This window comes from Streptopelia decaocto, assembly GCF_964273445.1.
Source record: "Streptopelia decaocto genome assembly, chromosome: Z".
In the NCBI taxonomy this organism is placed as follows: Eukaryota; Metazoa; Chordata; class Aves; order Columbiformes; family Columbidae; genus Streptopelia; species Streptopelia decaocto.
In genome coordinates, this window is record NC_138657.1 from 57,850,867 (window position 1) to 57,876,666 (window position 25,800).

At 38.5% G+C, this 25,800-nt stretch overlaps 1 protein-coding gene across 1 annotated transcript; it reads left to right on the forward strand.

Annotated features, from left to right (window-relative positions):
• Window positions 1-958: 958 nt before the first annotated feature.
• On the forward strand, window positions 959-24,490 carry EMB (embigin). Its single transcript, XM_082074200.1, has 11 exons — window positions 959-1,075; window positions 6,167-6,250; window positions 8,320-8,409; window positions 9,669-9,767; window positions 11,993-12,164; window positions 13,364-13,452; window positions 16,185-16,312; window positions 17,419-17,698; window positions 18,460-18,493; window positions 21,138-21,212; window positions 22,400-24,490. Exons 1-10 carry the CDS (start codon window positions 988-990, stop codon window positions 21,205-21,207), a joined length of 1,134 nt encoding a protein of 377 aa, XP_081930326.1. The 5' UTR covers window positions 959-987; the 3' UTR covers window positions 21,208-21,212; window positions 22,400-24,490.
• Window positions 24,491-25,800: the final 1,310 nt, after the last annotated feature.

A 25,800-nucleotide genomic window follows, 5' to 3' on the forward strand; every position in this document is an offset into this window, starting at 1 on the left:
AGAACTTATACACAATTCAACTTTTTCATTAGCTGAAGTAATCATTCATACCTTGATAGAAGGAAGAAGCAGCAAGAAGCCCATCCTGGAGACTCTCCTTCAGAGAATGACACCCTACCAGATTTCATACTGCAAAATCTAAATTCAGTTATTTATCAAGTAACAAACAGAAATGCAGACATACTTTTATATATGAGTGGTTTTACCATCCATGTACACATATATATAGATTAAATCAGTCTAAGCAACCAAATTGTGATTTTAAAGGCACCAAGCAGTAGTCAAAGTCCTGGGAAGAGTTTGCAAGAAATAGCGCTCCTCCAGCATTACTACACAAGCCAAGAGATTTAGGAAAGTAGCTGTGAAACGCTGCAGCTCTCATACAGCTGCACTGGAGCCACTAAGCCTCAAAGCGAGGCTCCGCAGAAAACCACCAGGCAAAGGGCAGCGCCGGCCGCGCTCTGCCCGGAGCAAACCCTGCCGAGACAGGTGCCTCAGGGCTGCTCGGGCAGAGGTGCTCCTGCGGCACCAGCCGCTGCCGCCCGACAACGAGACACGACGCAGCCTCCCTGCGGGTCCTGCGTACTCGCAGCCGCCCCAGCCAGACTCCCCACCCGGCCACGTGCCAGGGCCCGTCTCCAATTGGTCCCGCTGCCACCCACCCTTCCGCCCGCCACATAAAGCCGGCGGGGCCGCGCGGGCGGGCAGCGTGAGGTGGTGTCCGTTACGTGGGGCTGCCTGTTAACGGCTTCCCGCTTCTTTCCTAACGGCCGCTGCCTGACGCTTGCCCTGTTCGTGGCTTCGCGGCTGCTTCGCTTTAGTTTTGACCCCTGTCGCAGCGGCAGCAGCCGGCTCTCCCGCAGAGCCGCTCCGGCCCGCTTGAGGCTTCCTCAGCTGCCGCCCGCGCGGTGAGAGGCCGAGTCCAGCGCGCTGCCTGAGAGCCGCCGCGGGGAGCGGCAGTGGGAGTGCGGCGGCAGTTGGGGCACCATGCCTGCCGCCTTCTCTGGGAAGCGTCCGGGGCGGCTGCTCTGGCTGCTGCTGGTTTGCCTCAGCCTCTCGGGCACAAGCCCCACAGGTAAACGCTCCCTCGTCAGCCGGCCTGGGCTGGGCTGCTGTCCATCAGCGTCAGGGTGGGCCGGGGAGGGCAGGGGCACCGCTCCAGAGCTTCGGCTGAGTAAAGGGCCTCCCTGCCCCGAAGCGTCCACCGAGCTCCCCAGGGGATGGAGCGGTGGCCCGGCAAGGCGGCTGCCTCGCGGCTCTGCCTATTTAAACAACCGGGCGCACTTGTCTTCCTCAGCGGCCTCGACCCTCGCCGGGGTCGGAACCCACCAGCACTGCTTCTTCGTGGGCACACGCTGCGGCGCACCTGCCGCCCTGGCCTCTCTCTGTGCTTCCCTCTTAAGTTTCAAAAAAGTGTTAGGGTTTCTCGTAGACTTGCTGGAAATTAGGGATCCATTCTCTGCTGTGCTTTAAGGAACGATGTGCTGGTCGTTAGCGTTGCCTCCCCGTGTGTGTGTTCTGGTAGGCAGGTAGGCCGTCTGCAATCCATGAGTATGTCCAGACATGTTCAGCCTTGTGGTCTAACACCATCTTCTGCTTTCTGCCTCACAAACAGGAGGATTTGTTAGTTCACAGGTGTAGGACTCTGAGGCCGAGGTGTAGTGTTTTATTGTTGCCCTCTCTGTATCAAATAAAGTATTATTTAAGTCCTGAAAGAATTGAAGTTGATAAGTTGAATTACTGAAATATTGGTATGCTTAGCAGGTGCTGAGGAATGTTCATTGCAGGATTTAATACTGCATTTTAAATGGGGCATTTAAGGAAGAGGGACTTCAGCCTTCTGCGCCCTATTCTTCCTCTGCTGGTTTTCAGCAGTTCAGGAGCCCGCCAGCCACTTCTGAGGAAGCAGGAGCTTATTTTTAAAACTACTGGATTTCTGTTTTTAATCCCTGTTTCTTCAAGCATCACAGGGCATTAGAGAATGGTAATGGAAGGAAATATCAGGTTGCTGATATTTACTGTGCAAGATGTGATTGTTAGTGTGTCTTGCCAAGACTGAAAGTTCTGCCAGTACATATATGTGAACATTATTGCTCTGACTTTAATTAACCATCAAGGGTTTAGCTGCGCTTTCAGTGTGTGATATGTAAATAGTTATGTTTGTGCCTCTCTTGATCTTCCTGAGAGGAGCAATACTGCTTCCTGTGTGATAACGTCTATAAAATTTGCAGTAGTTTCACATAATGTGAAAGGACAGAAAATGTGTTTTGCAGGTCTCAAGGCTTGTTTAAAATACATAAATATATGTATGCACACAGAGGAGAATCTGCTTTGTACTTCTTAAAGCTTATTTGAAGTATGTGCATTTATATATACATTCATAAAACTTGAAGTCCTTTCTAATAGTTGATTTCACTAATAAAAAAGTTTTGTGACTGCAAATGGCCTGAAATTTGTACGAATGTGTGAATCACTTTATGGCAAGTTAGCCACATGGTATTTTTTTATTACCATTACTGCAAAAAACTGTGCCTACTGTTTGTTGAAGTGATTTGCAGTTCATGTAAAGCCGTTAGGGAAATTATATCCTCTTCTGGAGAGGGGAAGACCAAACATAAAAAAAAAACCCAAACAAAAAAAAACCCCACAAAACAAACAAAAACCACTACCAACAAAACAAACAAAATCCTGTTTGGTTTCCCAAAGTTTGGACAGATCTACAGTCTTCTTGAAGTCGTGAATATCAATGTTTGGTTTTGAACCAACATCAGAAATGAGCCACTGGCTTTAGTACTCTTTATCTGTACAAAGTGAGGCTGCTGTTTTTCAGACTTCTATTAAATGTTTTTATATTTGTAAGAACAGGCTTCGTACTGTGATTTCCATGATGATTTAAATGTGAGAAAAGAGTATTTTACTCTTCCATTGGTTAATAACCAAATGTGCAAAAAGCTAGTCAAGCACAGGGACTACATGCACAGGTGAAGCAAAGGGAAGTTCATGTTCCCTTGGAAGGGGAGGAGAACTAACATTGTCTTCTAGTGAAGTCCAGAAACATGGTGTGTTCTGGGGATGTGGAGGTTCACTGGAGGTTCTTCAGTCAAAGTAAGTGCTTGCAGTAAAAGCAGCTGGAGGGAGTACTATATGCAGAAGGACTGAGTTGTAGAAAGGCAGGTTGCATAGCCTGCTGCACCTGGTCAGGCAGGTACCGCAAGAGATCTCTTAGATTTTATTTTGTGATAAATACCTTGGAGAGAGTTCTTATTATATGGTTACTTTTGTCTTTTAACTGTTCATTTAATTGCTTTGAAAAATTTAAACCATCACTTTTTTTTTTCTGTATTGAGAGTAATTTTTAAGCAAATGTCACAACACTGTTTTTCAGAGTTTGCTGCTTCATGTGGTTACTGTTGTGGTTGCCTAATTTAGTTACAGCATGTGCTGCCAAATTCCTTTAGGAAATGCAGACCTAGGACATCTTGTCTCCAAACTTCTGTCTTTAAAGGTACCAGTGAGTTTTACAAGTTGAGGATACGCCTCATTCCTTACAGGCTTGGCTTCAAGGCTGTAATTTTCTGATTTGTCCTGAGAGAAGGGCTTCTGTCAGGGCATTTGGAAGTCCTTCATGTGGATCCTTCGGTGCCTTAGGAGTGCTCAGCCTGCAGGAGGTTCTGTCAGCTGTTTTTGGATGCTACTGAATTCTTGCACAGGGTATAAAATGATATTAAATTAATTTACATTAAATGTTAAACTGATTATGTGAAATTAAACTACATTGTATTACAGCCTTTTCCTGCTCAGCCACTTTTCTGGCTGAAAAAGAGCAAATAGATTTTAAAGCCTGAAATTGCTCTGGCAGTGACATGTATGGTACATCCACACTTTATTCCACAAATATTGGCTGCAGTAGGGGACAGAAATAAGGTAGAAAAATAAATCAATGACCTCATACTCTCAACTGCTTCATCCTACGTAAAGATCAGGGCAACAAGAACTCAGCAAACTAACACACTATTGATTACATCTAGTGCAAATCAGTTGTAGGGTAGCGCATACAGCTGTGACTCAATAGTTTGAGAAGTTACTCCATGTGACTTGCTTATATCACTGCTTGCTTGATGACAGTAATTGTGCAGTTCTGGGTCATCCTATTCTCTGATGCTGTTCAGCAGGTGTGTATAAGAGGAGGAGAATGTTGCCGTGTTATCTCTGTGCTAAATAGTTTGACATATGGACGTAGAAGAGCCAAGATATGGAAGGAGTGGTGAATAGAAGTAACATTACTTGACTGCTTTCATTTGGTATGTGAATTAAGGAAGAAAGCCAAATTGAGAACCCTATTAGTATGCAAACCACATTGCAGGTTATCTGGCTTCCTTGCAGTGAGATAACAGAGCTGCTGTATGGTTGGCACTGGCACCTTCTAAATTTATCATCTTTAGGGATTTTAATTACTGTGCAGGTGATGCATACTAAGCTGACATAGTCAGGTGATCCATGACATCCTTAGGGTGCCTCAAGATACTGCAGATGTAAAAATTCGTGGACCGTTCTTCAACCTTACCATGAGTATCAGAGGCATAATAGCTCTGCCTGATCTCAGCACCTCTGACAAGTAGAGAATAATAATTGGTCTCCTTACTGGATGGGTTGTAAACCAGCAGAAATTCAGAGCAGATTTCTTAAGTTCTTTGCTTGGATGAAAGGCTGGGAGGGGAACACTTGGCTGTGGGACCAGTGGCCTGGTATGAAAAAGTATGAAAAATGAAGAGCCTGTTGTTAAAAAACACTAATGCTTATTTTTTAAAAGCGTATCCTTTGACTATCTTGTTTTACTTTTGATACAAACTGGTTGAAGTATGATGGACAGATTGAGAAAGCAGATGGTGCAAGCTGGGCATGACTCTCCGTGTAGTCTGGAGTAATTATGTGCTGGAGGTGCCAGTGGGAGGGTCTGTAGGTTGTCTATGCCTATAGTGCTGAAATGGGGTAGGAGTGTTGATAGTGTTGTTCACTTGTAGGAGCTGGCAGGGTGCTGACTTTGCCTTCTGCTGGAGGCACAGGGTTCTCAACAAGTTTGAACACACAAGTATGATGTAGCTTTTCACTTTTCTTCTATGCTTGCTGCTGTCCTGGTTGCTTAGAAGAGCTTGTTACCCCTTCAGACTTAAATTGTAACTGCAAAATGTGTCTTTTTTCCCCTGTATATCTACTGACCAAATCACTTAAAAGCTGCTAATGTGAGATTGCTGTGAGTCTGAGGAAGAGTGTGTCCTGCTGCTATGGCAGCAGAATGTGTCCTGGAATACCTAGGCATGTGAAGATATAGTGTTTATTTCATGCAAACAGTTCTGCCACCCAAGTGTGGGAACAGAAAGGAAGAAGCAAACATCTCCATTTTCATAAAATATCTGGGGACCTTGAATTCTTAAGACAGCAATGACACAGCAATGTACTCTAAGCAGGTTTTCTGCCTCTTCGCCACGGTCCTTTCTCCAGTCAAGAACATAAATCAAAACTTTAGAGTCTTGCCTGTCTCTTAAGAAAACTGTGTTATAGGAGCAGAATTGGGTTTGTAGTGGTGTTAAGGAAAATTGAAATAATCATTAGTATTACTTGGTGAAGTCCATGTTTGACACAATGCCTTTTAGTTTGTTTACCAAGATAAGAATAGAAAGAAAGGAGGTTGTTCACTGTATCACAAAACAGGGTATGTAAGATCGTAATGAGTTCCTTATTCTGTAAGTGAGTCTCCTAATCTATGTATGAAAATAATCAACTAGCCTCACTGTCATAAGCTGTGGTGGTCTAAGCCCACAAACAAGACAGTATTTGAGTACAGGTTATGAAGTTTATTGGTGATCTGGAGTATTCTGAAGAATGGATTTGCCTGACTATGGGCAAGTACAGGAGAAGATATCTATGCAGAAATTAGAGGTCAAATAAATACTGTGTCTGTTATTTAGGCTTTTATTGCCTAAAGTAAGCTGAAGAACTAATGAAAAGTAATTCTTGCATGTTTTGGCTGTATATGCTCAGAATGTGGGGAAAAAATAGAGATAGTAGGCTGAGGTGAGAAGAATCTGAATTATTTTTATGAACTAGGTACTTCTGACTCAGTTCAACTGAGGGAATAAAGTTTCTTTAAACCCTTTTTTCTTTTCAGATCCAGCTATGACAACACAAGATGCCAGTCAGCTTCAGGCAAACTCTTTGACAAAGATGCAAGCTGGACTTAATGAATCATCTGGTAATCGTTTTATTTCAGTACACCTAAAGCTATAATATCTTTTCCTAGTGTTACTAAGTTATGCTTCAGAAGAAATGGGTCTAAGTGTATCATCTGGCCCTTTTAAAGCCACTGCAAGAGCTTAAGTGTCATAAGCAGCTCAAAGACCATGGGAAAAGCTATCCAAGTGCCACTTGCATGATAGTGTGCTTATGTGCCATACAACCAGACAATGACCATGGAGATTGGACAATTCCCAAACCAGAACCATTGTGGGAAGTTCTGTTCTAACAGTTATATCTGATAATTTTTCATATGAGGACTCCTCCTTATGCTTTTATATTAGCGAGAGATACAATAATGCCCTTACATCACTGTGCCTGGTAGCTCCCTCTATGTATTTTTTTAAATTATGGATGTGTCAAAACTTTGTCATCCCCACACTTTGTCCACCATATTCTGAACCTTAACTGTGGTGTGATAGGGAGCAGAAAAAATGTTCCAGACAGGAGAGGATGCTGGTGACTGTTGATTCCCACCTCTCTTTTATCCATACAGATCAAAGCAGCAGTGTATCAAAGTTCATGTTGATTCATACACATTAAACATGTGCTAAGTTATACTTCTACATGAACTCAAGCAAGTTTTGACAAGTTATTCCATCTACAGTGTTGTTGGGAGATGATAATGCTATTTGCCTAGTGCTCAGAGCTTTTTAACCAAATGTATATGAGCACTAGAGGGAGTACAATAATAAATGCAATAATTCTATCCATGCATAATCATATGTATATATGAGTTAAAATACACAAGGTATTCTGTATAATATGACCTCACCTCATCTGTTTTCATTTGGTATGTGAATGAGGAAGAAAATCAGTATGATGATCTTATTACTGTCCAAGACATTAAAGGCTGTCTAGTTTTTTTGCGGATGGATAACGCTACTGTGTGAACTGATACTGGTGCTTTATGAATCTATTGTCATAAGGGAATTTGGTGACAAACCAGGTGATGCATGTACTAGGCTGATGATGCAGGTGATCCATGACAACCTTGGCATGCTGTCAGGTTTTTTTGCACACACATATGGAGGAAGTTTCCTCAAAACTCCTTCAGCCTTCACATATTATTTCAGTGGTAAACACTTGGACTAATTTTTTTCTCAGTCAGGGAGAGATCAAGGCTTGCTTGTGCTCTTGTTAAGAGGAACAGGCCAGGAGACAGCTTTGTAATTTTTTTACTTAAAAAGCCATTTTGGATTAATAGTTGAGGTTGGCAACACTACTGTTCAACTACCAAATTAAGTAGCCTCAAGCTCTGTTCTTCTGTGTTGTCCACCCTAATATACAGGTTTATTGTTACTTTAACTGCTTGAAGCACAGGGGCATGTTTGAAGTGCAGATGGAAGAAGCCAGGCAAAAGGCTGGTTGCCTGTGGCATAGCATTCCTTGTGTTATATACTGACCTGTAGGTAAATGCTGCTTTACAGAACAGGCCAGCAACTTGGAAGGCATGTGGTACCTCTTGCTTAGAGACTTCAGATGCAAACCCCAGCAGAGACCTCCTTCAGCAAGCCAGATTCTCTCAACTGTAGCCAAGACGCATCCATTTTAGAACTTTACCTCAACATTCAGTATTTTATGTGGGAAAAGAGAAGGAATAATTGTAAGAAGATCTAGGCTTTCAGAGAAACTCTTTCTACAGCACAGTGATCAACTCTGCCACCCAGTGATTCTCTGTAAGAAGACTGAAGTTGTAGCCCAGTCTTCTTTTTATCCTGGCTGTGAGTGGGGACCTTTCCAATCTGTGGACAGAAGAGATAATGAAGCCTCTTTTCACAAAAACTAGAATGATTTTCTCCTATAATGCTGTGTGATTAGGCAGATTCAATCCATAATTACTGTTTATATATTTCTGTGATGCATTATAAAATAATTGGCAATAAAATTACTTTGAAAGCATGTAAAGTATAGCTTAAAACATTTAAGCTATGGGTGTAGGGAGGGGAAATCCATTTCTCCTGTTTCAGGACTACTTTGTGAAAAAAATATTTTTTTGTAACAGATTTTGTTTTTTTCACCTTTCAGAGCCCATGACAACCACATATACTGTCAACTGGCAAAGTCAGGGGAGCCCTTCAGATCATTTGACACTTGGACATGATGCATCTACACATGGTAAAAGTGATCATGTGTTGTCATCTAGTTAAATTGTTAAATTTCAGTTACCCTAACATTATACCTTGATGTTTTTAAATCAAGTGGTTACAGAGGATCTATATTGATTGATAATTATCAAGACAAACAGTTCGATAGTTAAAGCTGTATAAAAAGTAACTAGAAACTGAAAAAATTGACAATTGCTATAACTGTATTGAGTTGACCTTACCTTTAAACATAATTTCTAATGTTTTCTCCCACAGTGTGATTCAGTTTACTAGGAACTTGTATGCAGATAGTACAATACTAATGAAACAATTGTGTGTAGATGTGGAAGGATGATGGCTCTTTAGCTGGGCTGCATCTGTTCTTAAAGATTTAGCTTATTAATTTGCTTTTTTGCTTTGTTCTTGAAAGGCACAGATCATGAGACCAAATATAGTGGAGGGAACAGACTGTTCATGCTTTCAGTTTCCTGCCTGATAGCTGTATCAAGCTTTGTAGAGCTTTATAAAGATAGTCTTTGAATACTATGCTATCCATAACCCTACAGAAAAGGGATTTTGCTGGCCACATTAAACCTGCTAAATGAAGTTTTCCCTCACAGAAGGAAATGAGCGTAATTTAGTCAGATAGATGATGGTCAATATTGATATTCTTTGTGTGTGGAAGGAAATTCCTTGCAGTATATCAGGAGTTTTGTGGAGTGTTTAGGGAGTCTGACCATATTCAGTTGGAGCACAGGGCATTCTTGCCTCCGCATTCATTAGAGATGCATCTAGATTAGATAGTCTACCTCCGGCTTTTGGGCTGTGTTGTTAAATTGTAGTGGCTTTGGGAATTGGAGTATTCTGTCCTTCTGTTTCTCCGTTATTTTTCTAAAGCTCATTACATTTCCAAGCTCTGCTTAGACATTGATGTGGCCCTATACAGTTCTAGGACCCATCTGTAAGCTTTAGGAGAAGCTGCATATATAGGTGACTTTGAATCAGGCTATGAAATAGATAGTTATAACCTTTTTAGAGTATTGAAATTCCCAATTACAACATTATGGTAAAGCTAGAAAACATCTTTTAAAAAGGTATAATTACTGTAGTAGTGGCCACACAACACTGCTGCTTTAAGATTCTGGCTTTTAACATGCAAGATAGATGAAAGGATCCCCATAGTAGTCTTCACTTGGCAAGGTCCTTTTTTCGCCAAAGATTGCTATAAGAAACATTTGCAATGATTACCTTTATAGGATCATAACATATCACTTTGCTTCTCCCCCACAGCCTTGTTAGGTCCAGATGTTACCACACAAGTGCTCAAGCAGGCAGGACAACTGGACATATCTAATTTTACTACTTTGAACTATGAGATACGCCTACCTGGTAAGTGTGTTATTTTTGCTTCCAGTTGTGTTATATTGAATGCCTATGATTGCACAGAATCTTCTGTACAAGTTGTAGAAACATCTAGGATGACAACTTCTTGATGTTGAGACTGAGTGGAGATGCTCACAGTGAGCAAGTGAAGAGCTCAGTAAAATAAAAGATCAATAAGTTTACACCATTGAGTATTGTCTTTGAGTAACTATTTTGCACTGGAGGATGAGATTCTTTTTTATTAAAACCACAAGTAAAAACAACTCATAGCTGTCTGTTCCCCTAAGTAAATTCAAGTGACAATTCCTTTGCACTAGTGAATCCATATAAGCCAGGATACTTGTTGAACAGGAGGTGTTAGTCAGCTTTGCAGCATTACAGGACTTAATGCATGGAGAAAAGGCAAGATAAGCCTATTCCTAAAGCAGACAAAGTTCCCAGTTGTCAAATAAACATTTATAACTAGTTTCTTGGACAACTGGAAAAACTGATCTGAAATCTCTCTCAATAGGAGGAGATCAGTTAGAACTCCTTTGCAAAGTATTGTTATGATAGTTTGACATAATTGCACAGCATTTGTGCTATATTTTGTTCTATCAGGAAACTTAAGGTACTATCTGTTTCTTGTTCTGGTACATGTACTCTTGGTACAGAGATGACCCAGATAGCACTCTTGCTAGTGGTTAATCTTCAACAGCAAAGGGTTTTTGTGTTCCATTTATTTTTAGTGTGGATTTATTTTTAAAATGATATCAAAAGGTACAGATTCTGTTTTTAGCCAGTGTAATTAATCTGACTGTATAACTTTTGTTCTGTGAAATATTTTGCAAAATCACTTTGATCATAAACAACCTCAACAAGGTGAGTTGTGCCTGGCTTATTTGAGTGTAATGGCTCTAATAAATGAGTTGCAGTAAGCAACTTTGCTTTGCTATGAAGGACTGAAGTGTTGCACTTTTAAGTTTAACTGCAGTTCAACAGGTCTGTAATATTTTGGCTGCGACTTGGAGCTCTGGGCATGCTGTTTTGAAGGCTGCAAATGTCTGTTAGACCCAGTGAAGATCAAAAATTGTAGAGGAGGATCTGGTGTTCTATTTCAGCCAGACTTTGTGGCTTCTTAGTTACAATTTGCATTAGTAAGTCAATGAGCTGTACCTTAAAACTTCATTTTTTTTTTTTTTTCTCAGAAAGATTTTGAGCTGTGAAATGCAGCTATATCAAGTACTACAAGGTAGCTCTAGGACTAAGGTGAGGTGTGGAATAAGCTTTCATGGAGTATTGAGATGAACTAACCACAGTTGTATCTAGAAAGTATGGAAGAAAAACCCGATTATGAAATAAAAGATCAGTGCTGATGGGCACAAAGTCCAAGGTGTTTTTTTTTTTTTTAATAAAAGGCTGTTTATATGGATCAGAGAAGATGCATGCTGTTGAAACCTGCTTTTTGAATATGCTTGTTTTATGCTTATGGAGCTTGTTAAAAGCAAAAAAAGTGACAGTTTCTTCTACTGTATTGAAATGTTTTCACCCTGTAATTCTAGTGGCTTGCCACTAGGAAGGCAAAGGCAGCAATAATTTGTTTTGAAGATAATTTGGTTTCAAGCTGGGTAGCTGTAGTGCAAAAGGCCAGATACAGCAGTGTTAAGGTTGTGGATTTTATCAACAACTTCACTAGCAACAGGACCCTACCTATAATCTCACAGTATTGTAGAAATTTGCAGCTGGCTAAACCCTGGATATTTATCGATATTTAGAAGTCTAACTTGTTATTATCAATATAATTTGCTAATATTTTTAATCCAATAAATCCTGTTTTTTTTAGTACCAAATGTGAAGTCAAAAAGTAAGTTCAGACTGAGAGCAGACATTTTTCCTCCTGATGGGAGCTAAGTACTTAAGATATTTTGGTTTGGGTTAAATTATGTAGAAGCACGAGTCTAGCTTACTTTCAGTGAAATGACTATCTAAGTTTCAATATGAGAGCCCTCTAGGAAGTTTACCTATAGAATGGAGCAACTGTGTCATTTTTGTAATGAATGTATATCATAAGTCAAGGCCTAAGAAAAAAACTGTGAAACACTTGTTTTTGCAGATTTTTTGACCTTAGAAAGTGTAACAGCAGCACACTATATCTACCTGTAATCCAGCATATGTAAAACACAATCTTTGAATACCTTCTTCCTCCATAATCAAAAAAAGTCTTTCATAAACAACTTTTAAAATACTTTTAGGTCTTCATGGTCTTCCTCTGGCAAAACATATCAGTTTGGACAGAGCAGCTGAAGTTCGACTTTCATGCAGATTGAAAAGTAAATATTCTCATTTGAAAATTCTTCAAGTGACTTGGAAGAGGGGAAGTGAAATAATTCCACATAATAAAACTGAAAATGGCTGGGGCATCAAGTAAGTAGCATTCTTTACAGTTTGAGTTGTAGGTTCTAAGGAGTTGTTACCACATTCATATACACTGCCCAGTATTAGTCATGTGTATATTAAAGAGCCAAATATTTAATATATGCCCATAATGAACATCTTGAAGCTACAGGAAAGGAAAAAGGTTGCAGTTACCTTAAACCTGGAGGGAGAGCTCCTGTTCTTCCTCTAGTGCTGAAAAAAACAAGGTTTCGTTAAGAATATAGAATAAAGACACGGTTCTTTGAGGTCCAGTAATTCTCTTCAGTCAGTGATGTAGTAATCTCAGCCTGAGACTGCTAAGATACCTGAATTTCTGTTTCCCCATTCTATTTTCCACCTCAGTGCTGCCTTGCAGAAGTCTGAAAGGCATGAATGACAAGTGTTTTTTTTCCCTTCATAGTTAGCAAGGAGAGAAGTTAGCTTTACAGTAAAGTTGTTTTGGATTGTTTTAAAGGTTTTCTTAACTATTTTGAACCTCACAGAGACTCAGGAAATGATGTAGAAAACTTTCTTCAACTGTTATAATTCACTGTTAGACTTTAGTACATTTACATATTTTTAATTCTAGCCAGGTAGTCCCCACTTGATTTTGGTATTGCTTTTTTTTCTTAACAAATAATATTTATATAAAATTTCTATGATAAAAAAATTTGAGAATGTTCTGTCACTTTTCTGCTACTCCACATACACAAGTACAACCATGTAAATAGTTTTCAAAGTGCTTATGAAATGTGTAGTTTGCCAGCAGAGAAGATGCCGGACTTGATTACATTGCAGCTCTTTAAAAGTGCTCTGTGGTGAAGCTATGCTAACTGTTGACTGACTGGCTTTAAGAAGAGCAAACCATTTAAATAATCTCTTCTAAAGTCCTCTAGAGCACATTTTTTATAAACAAAGGTTTAATTTGGCAACCTGTAGATCATACTGCTTAAAGATGTTTGGCTTTTTGTGAGCAACAAGGTTGAAAATATTTATGTTCCCAGATATGCTTGTGCTCTTCTGTTTTAAATGTCATGCTGTTTCTACATTGCACTAAACCTTAATCCTAGCATTTCAGTGGTGCACGTTCTTTGCTCCCCTACTAATTGCTGCTGGTTTCTTTAGAATGTTAATTAGAAGTCACTGTTAGATGTAGGACAACTTAAAATAAAAGCAAAAAAGCGAATTGGTGAAACTTGTTTTTGAAGATTGATCATCTCGGATGTCAGTAAGCTGGGAAGTTACAGTTGTATTCTGAAAGGTCAACAAGAAATGAGAGCTACGTTTTATTTACAAGGCAAGTAATTTTAAATTTTGCTTTACTTGACCATTGAAAGCCTATATTAATATGGTTTCTGGATACTATAGAAATTGCAACTCAATTTCCTAATATGGTCAGAATAAGTGAGAATCACTGTCAAAGGCATTTCTATAGCAGGGAGGGGAGAATAAATTTGAAGCAAAACTAAAAGCCTTATTAAGAAAATCTGCTAATAACCAAAAGGCATATAAACCTACTTTTTTTCACAAAGGAGTAACTGTTTTCTCCCTCACTGTCCATCTTTATGGCAAGAACGAATACTCACAACTTTCTGGAGGGTGAGAGGAAAGGATGGTGTCTCAGATAAATTCTTCAAAAAGCAGAGCAAATAACTTTGAGATTTGTGTTACAAGAGGAGAAGTGATTGGCAGAATGGAGGCAGGTTTTTGGAAGAATTCAGTTGTGTTTCTGAAATGCCAACTTATTGATTTAGTGCCTCTTTAATTCTCTATGGTATAAGAACAGCTCTTACGTTAGTTGTTTTGCTTCATTGGGCAGTATGAGTGCCCTTTTGTTTTGTATGCTGTTCTCCAGTAATGTTGCCCTTAACAGTAGTTGGTGAAATCCAGTTGAATGCAAGACATGTGAAAATGAAATAAATAAAAACTCCTGAGAGCTGTCATCTCTAATGAGAAAAATTTCCTTCTCTGTTCCTACCACCTAAGTTTTGCAAAGAAGGCAAGAATTTGATCTGTGAAAACTCCACAGACTGCAATATATAAAGATTCTTCCTGAATACAGGCTCCTAAAAGTTCTGACTTTTCAAATAACTACCCTAACCTCAGCTAAATTAACCGTCAGGGCTTCGTAGTTCTCAGTGCTGCAGCCTGGCTTTGTTCAGCAGGATATCTGGTCATACAATTTGAGGAGACTCTCTCATGTATGTTCAGGTCCTGAACAGTGATGTTGCTGTCTGCTTTCAAACCTTCAGCCAAGGGAGACTAGCTTGCAATATTGAAGAAAGACAAAATTGTAGTTTATTTGGACCTTTTAATCTCTAAAAATGCTTAGATACTTTTCTTGTCAATGTATGGGTAAAGTTGAATTGAATGGCTACCTAAGTCTGTTTAGATTAAAGACAAGGGAGAAGGGAGACCTTATTCTTTTGAAAGTATACAATAACTCAGTAAGGGCAGGAATGACTCAATAGGGAAGTCATCTTTTCCAGAACAGTGCATAGGACTGGTTGATTTATTACAAGATGTGAGAATTACTTCACAATGGTTGAATGCTGCCACTTCTGATGCCACAAAAAGTACCGTCTTGACACTTCTTAAAATTAATGCAAGAGTGAAGGAAATGGGAAAAAGTCCTTGAATCTTCCAGTCAATAATGCAGAGAGAACAAATCTCAAACTGAAAGATGAGTGAGTAATGTGTTGGTATAGACTCAGTGGATAAAGTAATCACTGCTGTAAGAAACTGCAGTAGCTTTTCCACTAGGCAGGTATTATTGAATGTGTTGCTTTTTCCTTCCCTTTCCGCCATCCTGACTTGGTATAACCCTGCAGATATTTAGGAGTTAAGCTTTTACGTGCTACTCCTTAAAAGGTTAGTGTTTAATGTTTAGAAAAAATATATATGAAGTGAGAAGACTGTGCTAGTTATGAGGTTGGATTGATATATGGTGCAGCAAATTCTGAGGTTGTAAGCAGTATTCTTCTTAGCAACAAGATTTTATGTATATTTCTGGGATGGGATTTTTGTTGTAATACTCACAAGAAGTGAACTTTTTTGGACAATTAATTTTTGCTCAGCCAGTAAAGGAGGAGAGGGAACAAGAACAATATTAGTTTATACCAAATGATAACTGCTGAAAGCAGTTTCTTGGCCTGTTTGGTCTAGTATGACCAATATAGTTTAAAAGACATACTAGATCTGTACTTACAAGACAGAGCAATGAGACTTGAAATAAAACTTAATAGATCTGAGGAAAACGTGCTAGTAAACATCCTGATGAAGAGATAAGGGGAAATACATACTCTGCCATGATATTATTTGCGTACCTCTAACTCTGTCTGTGGGATGCCTCAATATATTCAACAGCCTCTTTTGGGCTCTTGCTCTTGGAAGGCTGTGGGGCATCTGCAGTTATAATGGCTGGGACAAGTACTTCTGAAGTCTTGTTTCCTGTGGCCATGTTCTGTCCCTAGCAAGTTTGGACCAAAAGTCCTTTTTATTGGCGTGCACCCAAAAGTTATTACTTCAGCTGAGAAAATATTTGTTATTACCAAGCGCTCTCAGTCTGCAGTTTTGTCTTAATTACAAAAGTTCTCCGCGTACACAACTTGCCAGATACCATTATGTGGTAGCATTATGGCTGAAATAGACTTCTATTAGTTTCTGCAGATTGAGTGAAATTGCAGAAAAATTACTGTTTTCTAGTGCACTAGAACTGAAGCATGTAGCTTACATCTGTCAAGAAGGGAAAGGGGAAATGGGCAAGGGGAGAAATCATAGTCTCTTTTTTTTTTTTACGTGGTTTTCAGTATTAATTGGCAATTTTTAAATTCATACAGCAACTGAGAATAGAATTCTTGTAGTCTTCTACACAAATTCTGTATATGGAATATCAACCTGAAATGACTTTTCATTTAGACCATGAATGATAGAATCACCCAAGTTTAAGAGAAAAGGAAATAAATGGACTACTCTAAATGCATACCTACATATATTTATCTTGATTAACTCTTTTCTACTTGTTCTTAGCACCAAAAATTGAAGCAAAAGGAAAACCTGTAATCAGTTATAAAGGAGATATGACCATACTGATTTGTAGAGTTTCTGAGTACACTCCTCTTGCTTGGACCTGGTATAGGACCAATGGAAGTGAACAGGTAAGGTTTTCATCTGTTAGCCAAGCAAAACCATGTTGCAAAAAAAACAAGTACAAACAAGTATGACTTTCCATTGTAGGCTCTACAAATTACACTTAAATTAAATTTAATGTAAGTCTCTGCACATGGAAAAAATCTGTGATATTTAGAAATAATAATTTAGGGGTGTTTTTTTGTTCTGGTTTGTATAATGTTCATTTTCCAATAAGTTTTTGCTGTACTCTTACAGCCTAGACAAGAGTAAAACAAATCAGATAAGTCTTGAGAGACTTGTCTTTACTATATTAATGATGGTTATATTGCTCAAATCTTACTACTTCGTAATGAAAGTCTTGTCATAGCAGGACACTCCTTAAAGACATGTAAGGTATTAGAGGCTTGAGGGTCTCTTCTCTTCCTCCAGGTACAAGTACTTCTGTTTCCCAGCCCATATGACCTCTCTGGGGCACTGGACCTGAAGGAGGTCGTTCTGTGGGGGAGACTCCTGTGCCACTTGATTTTGAAGGAGCTGCAATCTCTTCTCACTTCAGCTCCTGCCTTAATGGCTGTGAAGAAAAAAAAAATCTAACTCAGCAGTTTTCTTCCTTCACATACCACCCTTCAGGATTCCACTTAGCCTTGAAGTCATAGCCTCTTTGTTTCTGGGGAAAGCACTGTCCGCTAAGATGAGGTAGCTAGATCTGTCTCCTCCACTCTCCTGCAGAGTAACATTGACTTAGGAGACTATTAACATATTCCCCAGTGAAGCAGCATTCCCAGCTCAGCTTCCTTGAAAGTGCATGCTTTGTGCTGTAGGTGTTAGATCGTGACACCTAAGGCTGCCTTTGTCAGTGGAGAGTCAATAGTAAAGGGTACCTTTCATCTGATCTTAAATAGACTAAGCCAGGTGAGACTACTTGCTCACTACAAGTGCGTATTTTCTCCTCCATTGAATGTAAATGAACAAGGGTGGTCAGCTAAGATAAATCCTACCCTTGGAGGTGGAGTAAACATGTTTGACAGATGCTTCTTAACTTATTGTAAAGCTCTCTACACAGAACTATCTGTTGCTAATATAAAGACTTTCTTGTTGCATTAATAAGACTTGTAATATTTTTTGTTTGCAGATTGCCATTAATGACTCAGTGCTAGCAGACAAGTATGTAATTGATAGAGTATTTGCCAATGTAACCCGTCTGAAGATACTGAAACTCACTGAGGAAGACAGTGGTCTATATTTCTGTGAAGCTGCTTTCAAACTAGGGAAAAGTAGAGGAAAACTGCAGCTTAAAGTCTTGACCTACGCGGTGCCTCTCAAACCCTTTATAGCGGTTGTTGCTGAAGTTGCTACTTTAGTAACTATTATATTCCTCTATGAGATTTATTCAAAAAAGAAAGAAGGAGCAAGTAAGTATTTTTCAATGTGTTCTAGCTTTTTATTAAAATTGCAGCCAAAGTTAGAAAGGTATGACCCGTAGCACTTCACGGATGAAGTTCATTGTGATTTTTATTTTTTTTTATGAAGTACTTCCTAAAATGTTGCATTATTTCAGATTTTTAATTATTGTCCATGAGTCTAGAAGTTAGGTACAAAGTGCTTTCAATAAGCAGTACTTTCTTATGAAGGGTTTGATATAGTCAAAACTTTTTCCTTACAAGACAAAGGAATTTAGAAGCTATACTCTTTGGGGAAATGCTTAGGAAGGGAAGCAACTATTAGTAGTCTTGATGGGAGAAACTTCCGTCCAGAAACTGAGCAATAAGGAAAAACGTATTGGAACACACTGGTTGCTGAACCTAAGGTACACTTAGGTGAGCTGATTTAGATGTGCAGGATGAAACAGAAGTGACACATAGGCACATATGTACACAGATTTTTATATATATAGTACATGTAAGGTATTATATATACATACGTGTATTTTTCTCTATATAGTATATTGCATGGTATGTATTAAAACCAGATTAATAAAACTTGATCAAAGTAATTTTTTGACAAATATGCAGGTGATTCCTTTGAGTAGAAGAACAAGATTTGAATTACAAATTTAAGGAAACAATGAAAAAATAAAATTTTGTTTTGCTTGTATATGGAGTAAATATAATTAAACAATTTTTCTAGTGTTTGTTAAACTGAGACCTTATATAATCCTTTTTCTGTTTTGCAGAACACAAAACAGAATTTGACCAAATTGAGCAGCTGTAAGTAAAGGTTTTTTTTATACTGTAAATAATATTTATACTCTTTTGCATATTACACTATTGTGGGGACCTGGTCCAATTTCGGACTGGAGAAGGTTCAAAATGATCCCAAGAGTGAGATTAAATCACGAACGAGGTCAGATGCTGCTAAACAATGTTATTTTTTTTTTTTATTTTTATGCCTAAAGCTAGAGCAACAGAGAAAAATGGGGGGAGATTAGGAAGAAAGTTAAGCAAGTATGTGAGAAGATAAGGAAGAGATAAGCAAAGATTGGATCGCGGCTCTTGGGTTGCGCTGATACCAGAGTCCAGGTCCCAGCAGGTGCTGGCAGTGCTCGGGTCTCAGGTCCGCTGGTCCCAGGTGACAGGTTTTGGTCCTAGTGGTGGATGGCTACACTTGCAAGTTGTAACCTGGGCATCTTACGGCAGTTGGTGGCGGGTGTTGCCTGAGCACACTGCAGGCCTGGTCGCAGATGTTGGTGGCTTATAGTGCTGGAGCTTCACTTGAGGTTACTTGAGCTTCAAGCATTCTTTGAGTTTTAACAATTCACAGTGATCTTCCATTTTGCATTTTAACTCACTGTATCTAGACCTTTACAGCAGGCCCAATTAAGCAAGCAGGCCTTAAGCACATTATTTTAGCAAGCAAGCTTGGAGACAAATCCTTAAGCGTATTATTTTCACAGTATCTCAGCCTTCCACATTTATGCTGTGTGTAAAGGTCCGCTGTCTCTCCCACATACTCAAACCGTATGCTAAGAACCACTGTCTCTTACAAGTGTGTTGTATAAAGTTATACCTTGTTTTTGACCCAACTGGTAGCAGTTAAAGATGAATGTGAAGTACAGTTTGCTCCTTTCCTTAAGACTTCCTAATTCTAGAGTGTGCAGGCTGCTGTTCACTTCTTGGCACTTAATTTTGCTGTTTGGAAGATATTTCACTTTTTTGCGAAAGCACCGTGTGTCATCATCATAATCTAAAGGGCTATAATGATGAGCAAAATCACTTTTGGGTGTTAATTTTACAAAAGAGGCTTTGAAATTTTTTCTCATATGTGTTTTGTCTACATTAACATGTGTTTTTCTCCATTGCATGTGGTCAAAGCCCTGGCTGTCCTAGGTAAGCCTGTAGTGGCTGGGAGCTGGCTTTGGCCATTTTGTTGGTGACTCCAGCCTTTCCAAGGGGGCCTCTCACTGCTGGTGGCTTGGGCTCCCTGGGCATGGGAGCAGCTCCAGTAGAAGCCAAAGGAACTGTTACTGTTCTGCTGCTTGAGGATTGGTGCTTCCATGCTGGCTTATCCTTAGGATGATGCATTACTAGAGGCTTACTTGTGAAATAAGCTGTATTTCTCTCCCTCTGCTCATCCTTTGAAGCCCAGTCACTTCATTTGGCCTGTAACTTTCCTTTTCTTTTAAGATGCAGCCTAGCAGTTCCCCTTCTCTTTAGATGTGTCTGGTCTACTCCAGTTTTCTTTCCACTTAGTCCATTCTCTCCTCCTATCTGCCTTGGTGTTTTTTACCCTGAGTAGTTCTTTTGTTCCTTTTGAATTCCTTGCCACAGTGACTGTCTTTGTTTCCCTGTGCTGTATTCATTTTCCCATTCTTTTTCCAGTGCTAGCTGAAAATTTATTTTGGTGCTTTTCTCCTTACCTAAACAGCTTGAAAACTGTAATTAGATTATACTATAAAGTGGGCATATGTCTTGGGCATATAGTATGCTATTATAGTAAGTGTTTGGAGATACGTCTTGGGTTGAAAATTCAATAATTGCCCTTGTTGCACAGCCCTGCTTTTTATAAACATGCTGAAACTGTATTAGAGTAGGACTGTAGCACAGTATGGTGCATTAAAATAATGTTTTCATGCTTGATGAGATGTGATCAGCTGCTAGATTTGTACTTTGGAGTTCTATGTTAGATAAATGCATATCAGGAAGATCTAGTAATCTATGTACTTCTGCCTACTTTTAATAACTGAAATTTATTTCAACTACTGGTTATTTAGAAAATAGATTTGTGTACTGGTGAGAATGTCTCCAAAGGAACTCTTTGGGTTTATGTGAAGTAACGAGTAACACACAGCTGAACTTGGTTAAGGCTATAATTAAAATGTCACATCCCACAATGTATTAGGTGGGAGACTAGTGATTCAGAAATAGAATTTTTTAGCAAGAGATTTGTTAATTCAAGTCTTGATTGTGACCAACACCATATAGCTAGTTGTATGTACTCCAGAAAGAGCAACCATATGGCTGTTTCAGTTCTGAGAATGTTGAGCTGTATATTGGTTGTATATTATTTGAACCTTCACTTCCTATACAAACTCAATACACCCAATGAAACAATAGTATAACAATAGTTTCTGGGAATTTTATCACTGTTATAGCTTCTGCTCAGAACTTTGTGGGATTTTTGAGGGGGATTGAGTTGAAGCATTTATTACTTGGCTGAAAGACTTCAAGAGTCAGTAAGTATCTTGGTTGCTTAAAATTTGTTTAATCATTTTCCTTATAACTTCACATACTAAAAGAGAAAATCAAATACATTTTAGATGTACTCTGTGATTAGATTGTGACACTGGAATGACTGTGCTCATCCTAAACTGAAATAGTTGAGTTTTGGAATATAACCTTTTTTTTTTTCCAGCAAATCAGAAGAAAGCAATGGTTCAGAAGGCAGTAGTGCTAGGCAGAGAAGAACTGAATCTCTTTCCTAAAAAGGGTAAGAGATGTAACAAACCAGAGTTTAACTTTCTCTTGAGCAACCTAATACAAGGACAAAAATCCATTGTGCCATCCTAATCTGTTTTTTTTTTCTGATGTGGGAACAACATAGTAATAAACTCTTGTTTAAGAAAAACTAATATATAGTCATTTATGATATAATGTCAGGGAGTCCAAAATCTTTTAATTCAATGCTGTCATCATCATTGTGGTTTAATAGTTCTCTGTACCCATGCAGTCCTTAAAAGAGGACCCAGATTAACCTGCTTAACTGCTTGGTTCCTCATCATGAAACATTTCTGTGAATGCCAGGGTAGGTGCTGAGATACGTAAGAATTGCTGATGTGTCCAAAATCCTGCTCTTTCAGACTATATCTTGAGTGAGTTTATAGAGGAAGGATGCAAGTGTAGTACAAGTGGGGAATGTGACAGTACCAAAGATAAGAAGCAAGGGATTATGTGAGTTTAGTAAACAAAAGAAAGCTTAATAGATGGTGACTGAATGGATTAGTGGTAGAAGAAAGCAGGGAGTATGTATCACTGTGGAAGCTGTAAAATGAACTTCCCTGATTCTCTGCCCTTTTGCAGTTTAAAGACTGCTTCTACTTATGCCAGCTGGGAAGGCTTTTCAGAGGATGGTCTATCAGTTGAGGACCAATTCTACACACTCTAGTTATTTCCCCTTATTATTCCCTCTGCATCTGGCACCTCAGTCTTTCATCTCAAGATAAGAGGTGTGAGTGACTTGGCATTCATGTCACTGCTGTTACTGCTTTTCCTTATAAGCCCAAAGGAAGATTGTTTCCATACCCTTCATTTTAAAGAACAGAAAGTGTCAGGTAAAGTTTATATAAAGAGTAACAAATTGGAAAACAATCAAGAACAAATAATTTCCAAGAGTATATTATCTCCTCTGTTTTCTGCATGGTATTGTACTTGTTGATTGCTGTGAAAGAGGTTTCCAAGGATTTATCCTGTGTTGGATCTGAGGTCTCATTCTTGTAAAGTCCTTTTGGTGCGTGACACTCAGTGAATCAGTAAGTATTCAGATTTGTATGTTGGAGCATCCAAAATAGTTGTAAAATATGAACTGGAATGAAATTTATTTCCAAATAAATATGAGAAAATATTAAGCAAAATAATATAATTCATGTTATAAGGAGATGTGTTTTTTTTTTAATTCAGGAGATTTAAACCCTACAGAAGTGGAAATAATCACAAAGCTACAGAAGATGTATGCAGCTATGCATTTTAAACATCTGCTATTCTTCTAAGTAAACTCCTCTACTCTTATTTCTCATAACATTCTTACCTGATCCTGAAATTGTGGTATGATGTCTTGGCCACCATAGGCAAGTTACATGAATAGATGTGTTTGCAAACAATGGCTGTACTGAAGGCAGGCAGGAGCTGGAGAACATGGATTAAGCATAGATTTTAGATGTATGATGTGTTTCTTATTTCATGAGAATTATAGTTTGGTTAAACTGGCTGCTCTCATTGTAGTTTTGACCTGCCTGTAGCTTGTTCTGCTTGATGTGTCTGCAAGGGATTTGGTGTTTAATTCTAGGTTGGCAGGTAGGTTTTTCATCTTGGTAAGTGGTTTTATTCTTCATGCTGCCTATGTTCAAACCTTCTTGCGTTCCCCTACAGAGGGTAGTAATAAATAACATCAAATTATAAACATGGCATCATTAATGGTCATAGCTTCAAAGGCATAAACAACCCCTACCACATAGGAAGCTCTGGAAACCTAGAAATGTGTATTTTTGAGAAATACATATTGTATATATTCAAAATATACCTACTCCAGTTGCTTTGTGTATCTGTTTTATTATGCAAACATAGCCTTCAATAGAACAAAATACAGCAGCCTTAAACTAACACTTTAGACAATGACTTTTTTACCTTATTCAGCCAAGAGATACCAAAACAATCTTGAAGGTGTTTCTGTCAAACAGCAGTTAGAGATAAGTGTAAGGATCCACAAAATTAGTTTTAATAACAAATATTAATCAGTAATAATTGAGTTATGGGTAAGCTATCTAACCATTATACTTGTTTGGCAAATCTTTTCCAAGATAAAATCCTTTTTTCTTGCAAGAGGTGATATATTACTAGTTTCTATGCCATCAAAAACCATATCATTTTTTTAGACAAAAATATTAAAGTCTGCAAAATAACCCTGAAGGGCTGTTTCCTAATGCTTCAGACTGGTCACTGCAAATTCCTGCTTTTCATAGGTCTGAAGTAGACACAGGCAGCTGTGAGACAAGATTCCTGACTGAAACTTGACAATTACTAGAACAGTTTCCAAACTCTGAGCTCAGATATAACTGAATGAATATTTCCTTAGGAAGGAGACCTAAGAATTACCTAATAGTGGGCCAACATAATTAAATAATTAGCTATAGGTCATTGGACACACAGTCCTGAGGAAGAAAGGAAAAACCTGTGAGTACTGATGTTGATGCTGAAACCAGAATTCATGTGGCACTGTTTTTTCAACCAAAGAAAATTAGGTTTATATTCTGTCTTGAAATTTACCCTCCAAAGCTTTTTAACACTGGCTGCTGAACAATTAAAATTAGAAAGAGACTGATTGGTGTCATTAGTGGAGAGGGAGTTCTTTAGATCAGTGGTGCTCTAAGTATTGAGCCACCCAGCACAGGCAGGCTGACCACAACTAGTCATGTCATATTGCAGTTCTAGCTGGGAAGTCCCCGAAAAACAGGAAGGAGCAAGGAGTGAGGGAAGAAGGCAGTTTGGAATGGTTGTAGGGACATGGGAAGGACCTGCAGGTATTCCATAGGGGACCTGAGGAACAGACTGCAGGAGCTGAGACGATTTGCCATTAGATGTCTACAGGGAAGATAAGATGCAAATGTGTAGCAGAAACTGTTTTCTTAGTTGTGCCATGCAGAGTGTTTGCATAAGAATTTCTGTACAGTGACTGAAAACAATCTACCGTTGCTGAGCACTTGCACAGGTGAAAACTTATGTTTCATAAGAGAATCAGAAGTTATGACCTTGGAAATTTGTTGTCAGTTGGTTTTAAGTAGTTTTGCAGTCCTGTCACTTTATGCTAGAAAATGTGTATACAAAGCATGGAAATTCTTTATGGAAATGTAAACCAAATTCTAAAATTTACACCTTGTTACTGTAATTCTTTTAATTGTCTAAGTTTACTGTTTAACAGAGTTCATTTTTCTAGTTGAATTTTGTAAGACTTCAGATTTGTAATGTTGGTTCCATCTTAGGCAAAATAAAACTTGTTCTTCCATACAGAAACTTCATCTGATTTGTTTTTCTATTCAGCCTGTAACTTAACCAAATAAAGGTTTTTGTTCTCATTTGTTAGGGTAATATTTCTATCAACTGACTTTGTGAATTATTTTCAAATTGACATTAAAAGTTACATAACAGTGCCTTGAAGGAAAGAATTTGTTTATCCTAGTTAAATTCATTTTTTGCTTTGCAGTATGTTTTTGAAAAGTTAGAGGAAACCTGACAGTAAAATCTGTTTTTCTAGTGAAAGTCTACTGAGCCTAATGCTTTTATCACAATTGCCTTATTTTACATTCTGATTTTTATACTCTTAAGCTCACTCGATGTTTTTTGTTTGAGCACTAAGATGTATACAGGAAATGGAATGGCCTCTATGTTTGATATATATGCAATAACAAGAAGAGTAGTTATGAGTAGTGTGAATTGACAATATTGTGTTTATAAATAATTCCAACAAATTTAACCATAAAGTGGAGAGTGAACTTATGCCTGGTATCTTAGAGACACAAAATCAAACTCTCATTTCTTATTTGTCCATACCCACAGATCTTGTTTTAAACCCAAGTTGCTCATTTGCTTGAGTACCAAACTGTCTTTACTCAGATCTTACCTATAACCTTCTAGGTAGAAATTGCCAAAGATAATGTGATGTCCAGATAATTAATTTCTAAATGCAGATAATGCATCTGGCCTAGATCCATCCCTTCTAATTTGGACATCTAAGTTTGGAACTATCCCCTTTGTTAATGATTGGGGAATGGGGGGAAGGATTATTTTCCTGTAGAAAATGACAGCCTAAATGGAATCTGGAGTTAAGTAGGGTAAATCTCAGCTGCTGAGACAGTGTTAACTAAGCACAAGGCATCAAAACATATTTAGAATGGTGTCAGTATTCATATGAAGACAAATATCTGTGCTTGGCTTGGAAATTGAAATATATACTGGTTTCACCTATCAATTAACATTTTGAAGAAGACCTAAGGATATATCATTAGGTTGCGTTCTACTGTGATCACAAACAGATGTAATATGACACTTAGCACATATTAATGTTGTCTCTACTGTGTTAAGTAACACTTTATCCTTGCTGATTGCTTATTTGCCACAAGAGTGCAAATGAAATTAAATAATTAAAATAAACTGCACAGCAGCAACTGTACATTGTCTCTGTTTCGGTAGTTTTGTTTGTGAGCATCTGTTTTCCCCCTAGCACAGGATAGTAAGATAGGCAGGCAGACTTTACAAAGAAAATGGAGTCCTTTTAGCTGTAGCCCTTTTGAAATTTCTTGTACAGAAGT

Coding starts and splice junctions, on each gene's coding strand:
- EMB (XM_082074200.1), top strand. CDS start 988: ATGCCTGCCGCCTTCTCTGGGAAGCGTCCGGGGCGGCTGCTCTGGCTG. Junction 1,076..6,166: donor CTCGGGCACAAGCCCCACAG/GTAAACGCTCCC, acceptor TTTTCTTTTCAG/ATCCAGCTATGACAACACAA. Junction 8,410..9,668: donor ACATGATGCATCTACACATG/GTAAAAGTGATC, acceptor TCTCCCCCACAG/CCTTGTTAGGTCCAGATGTT.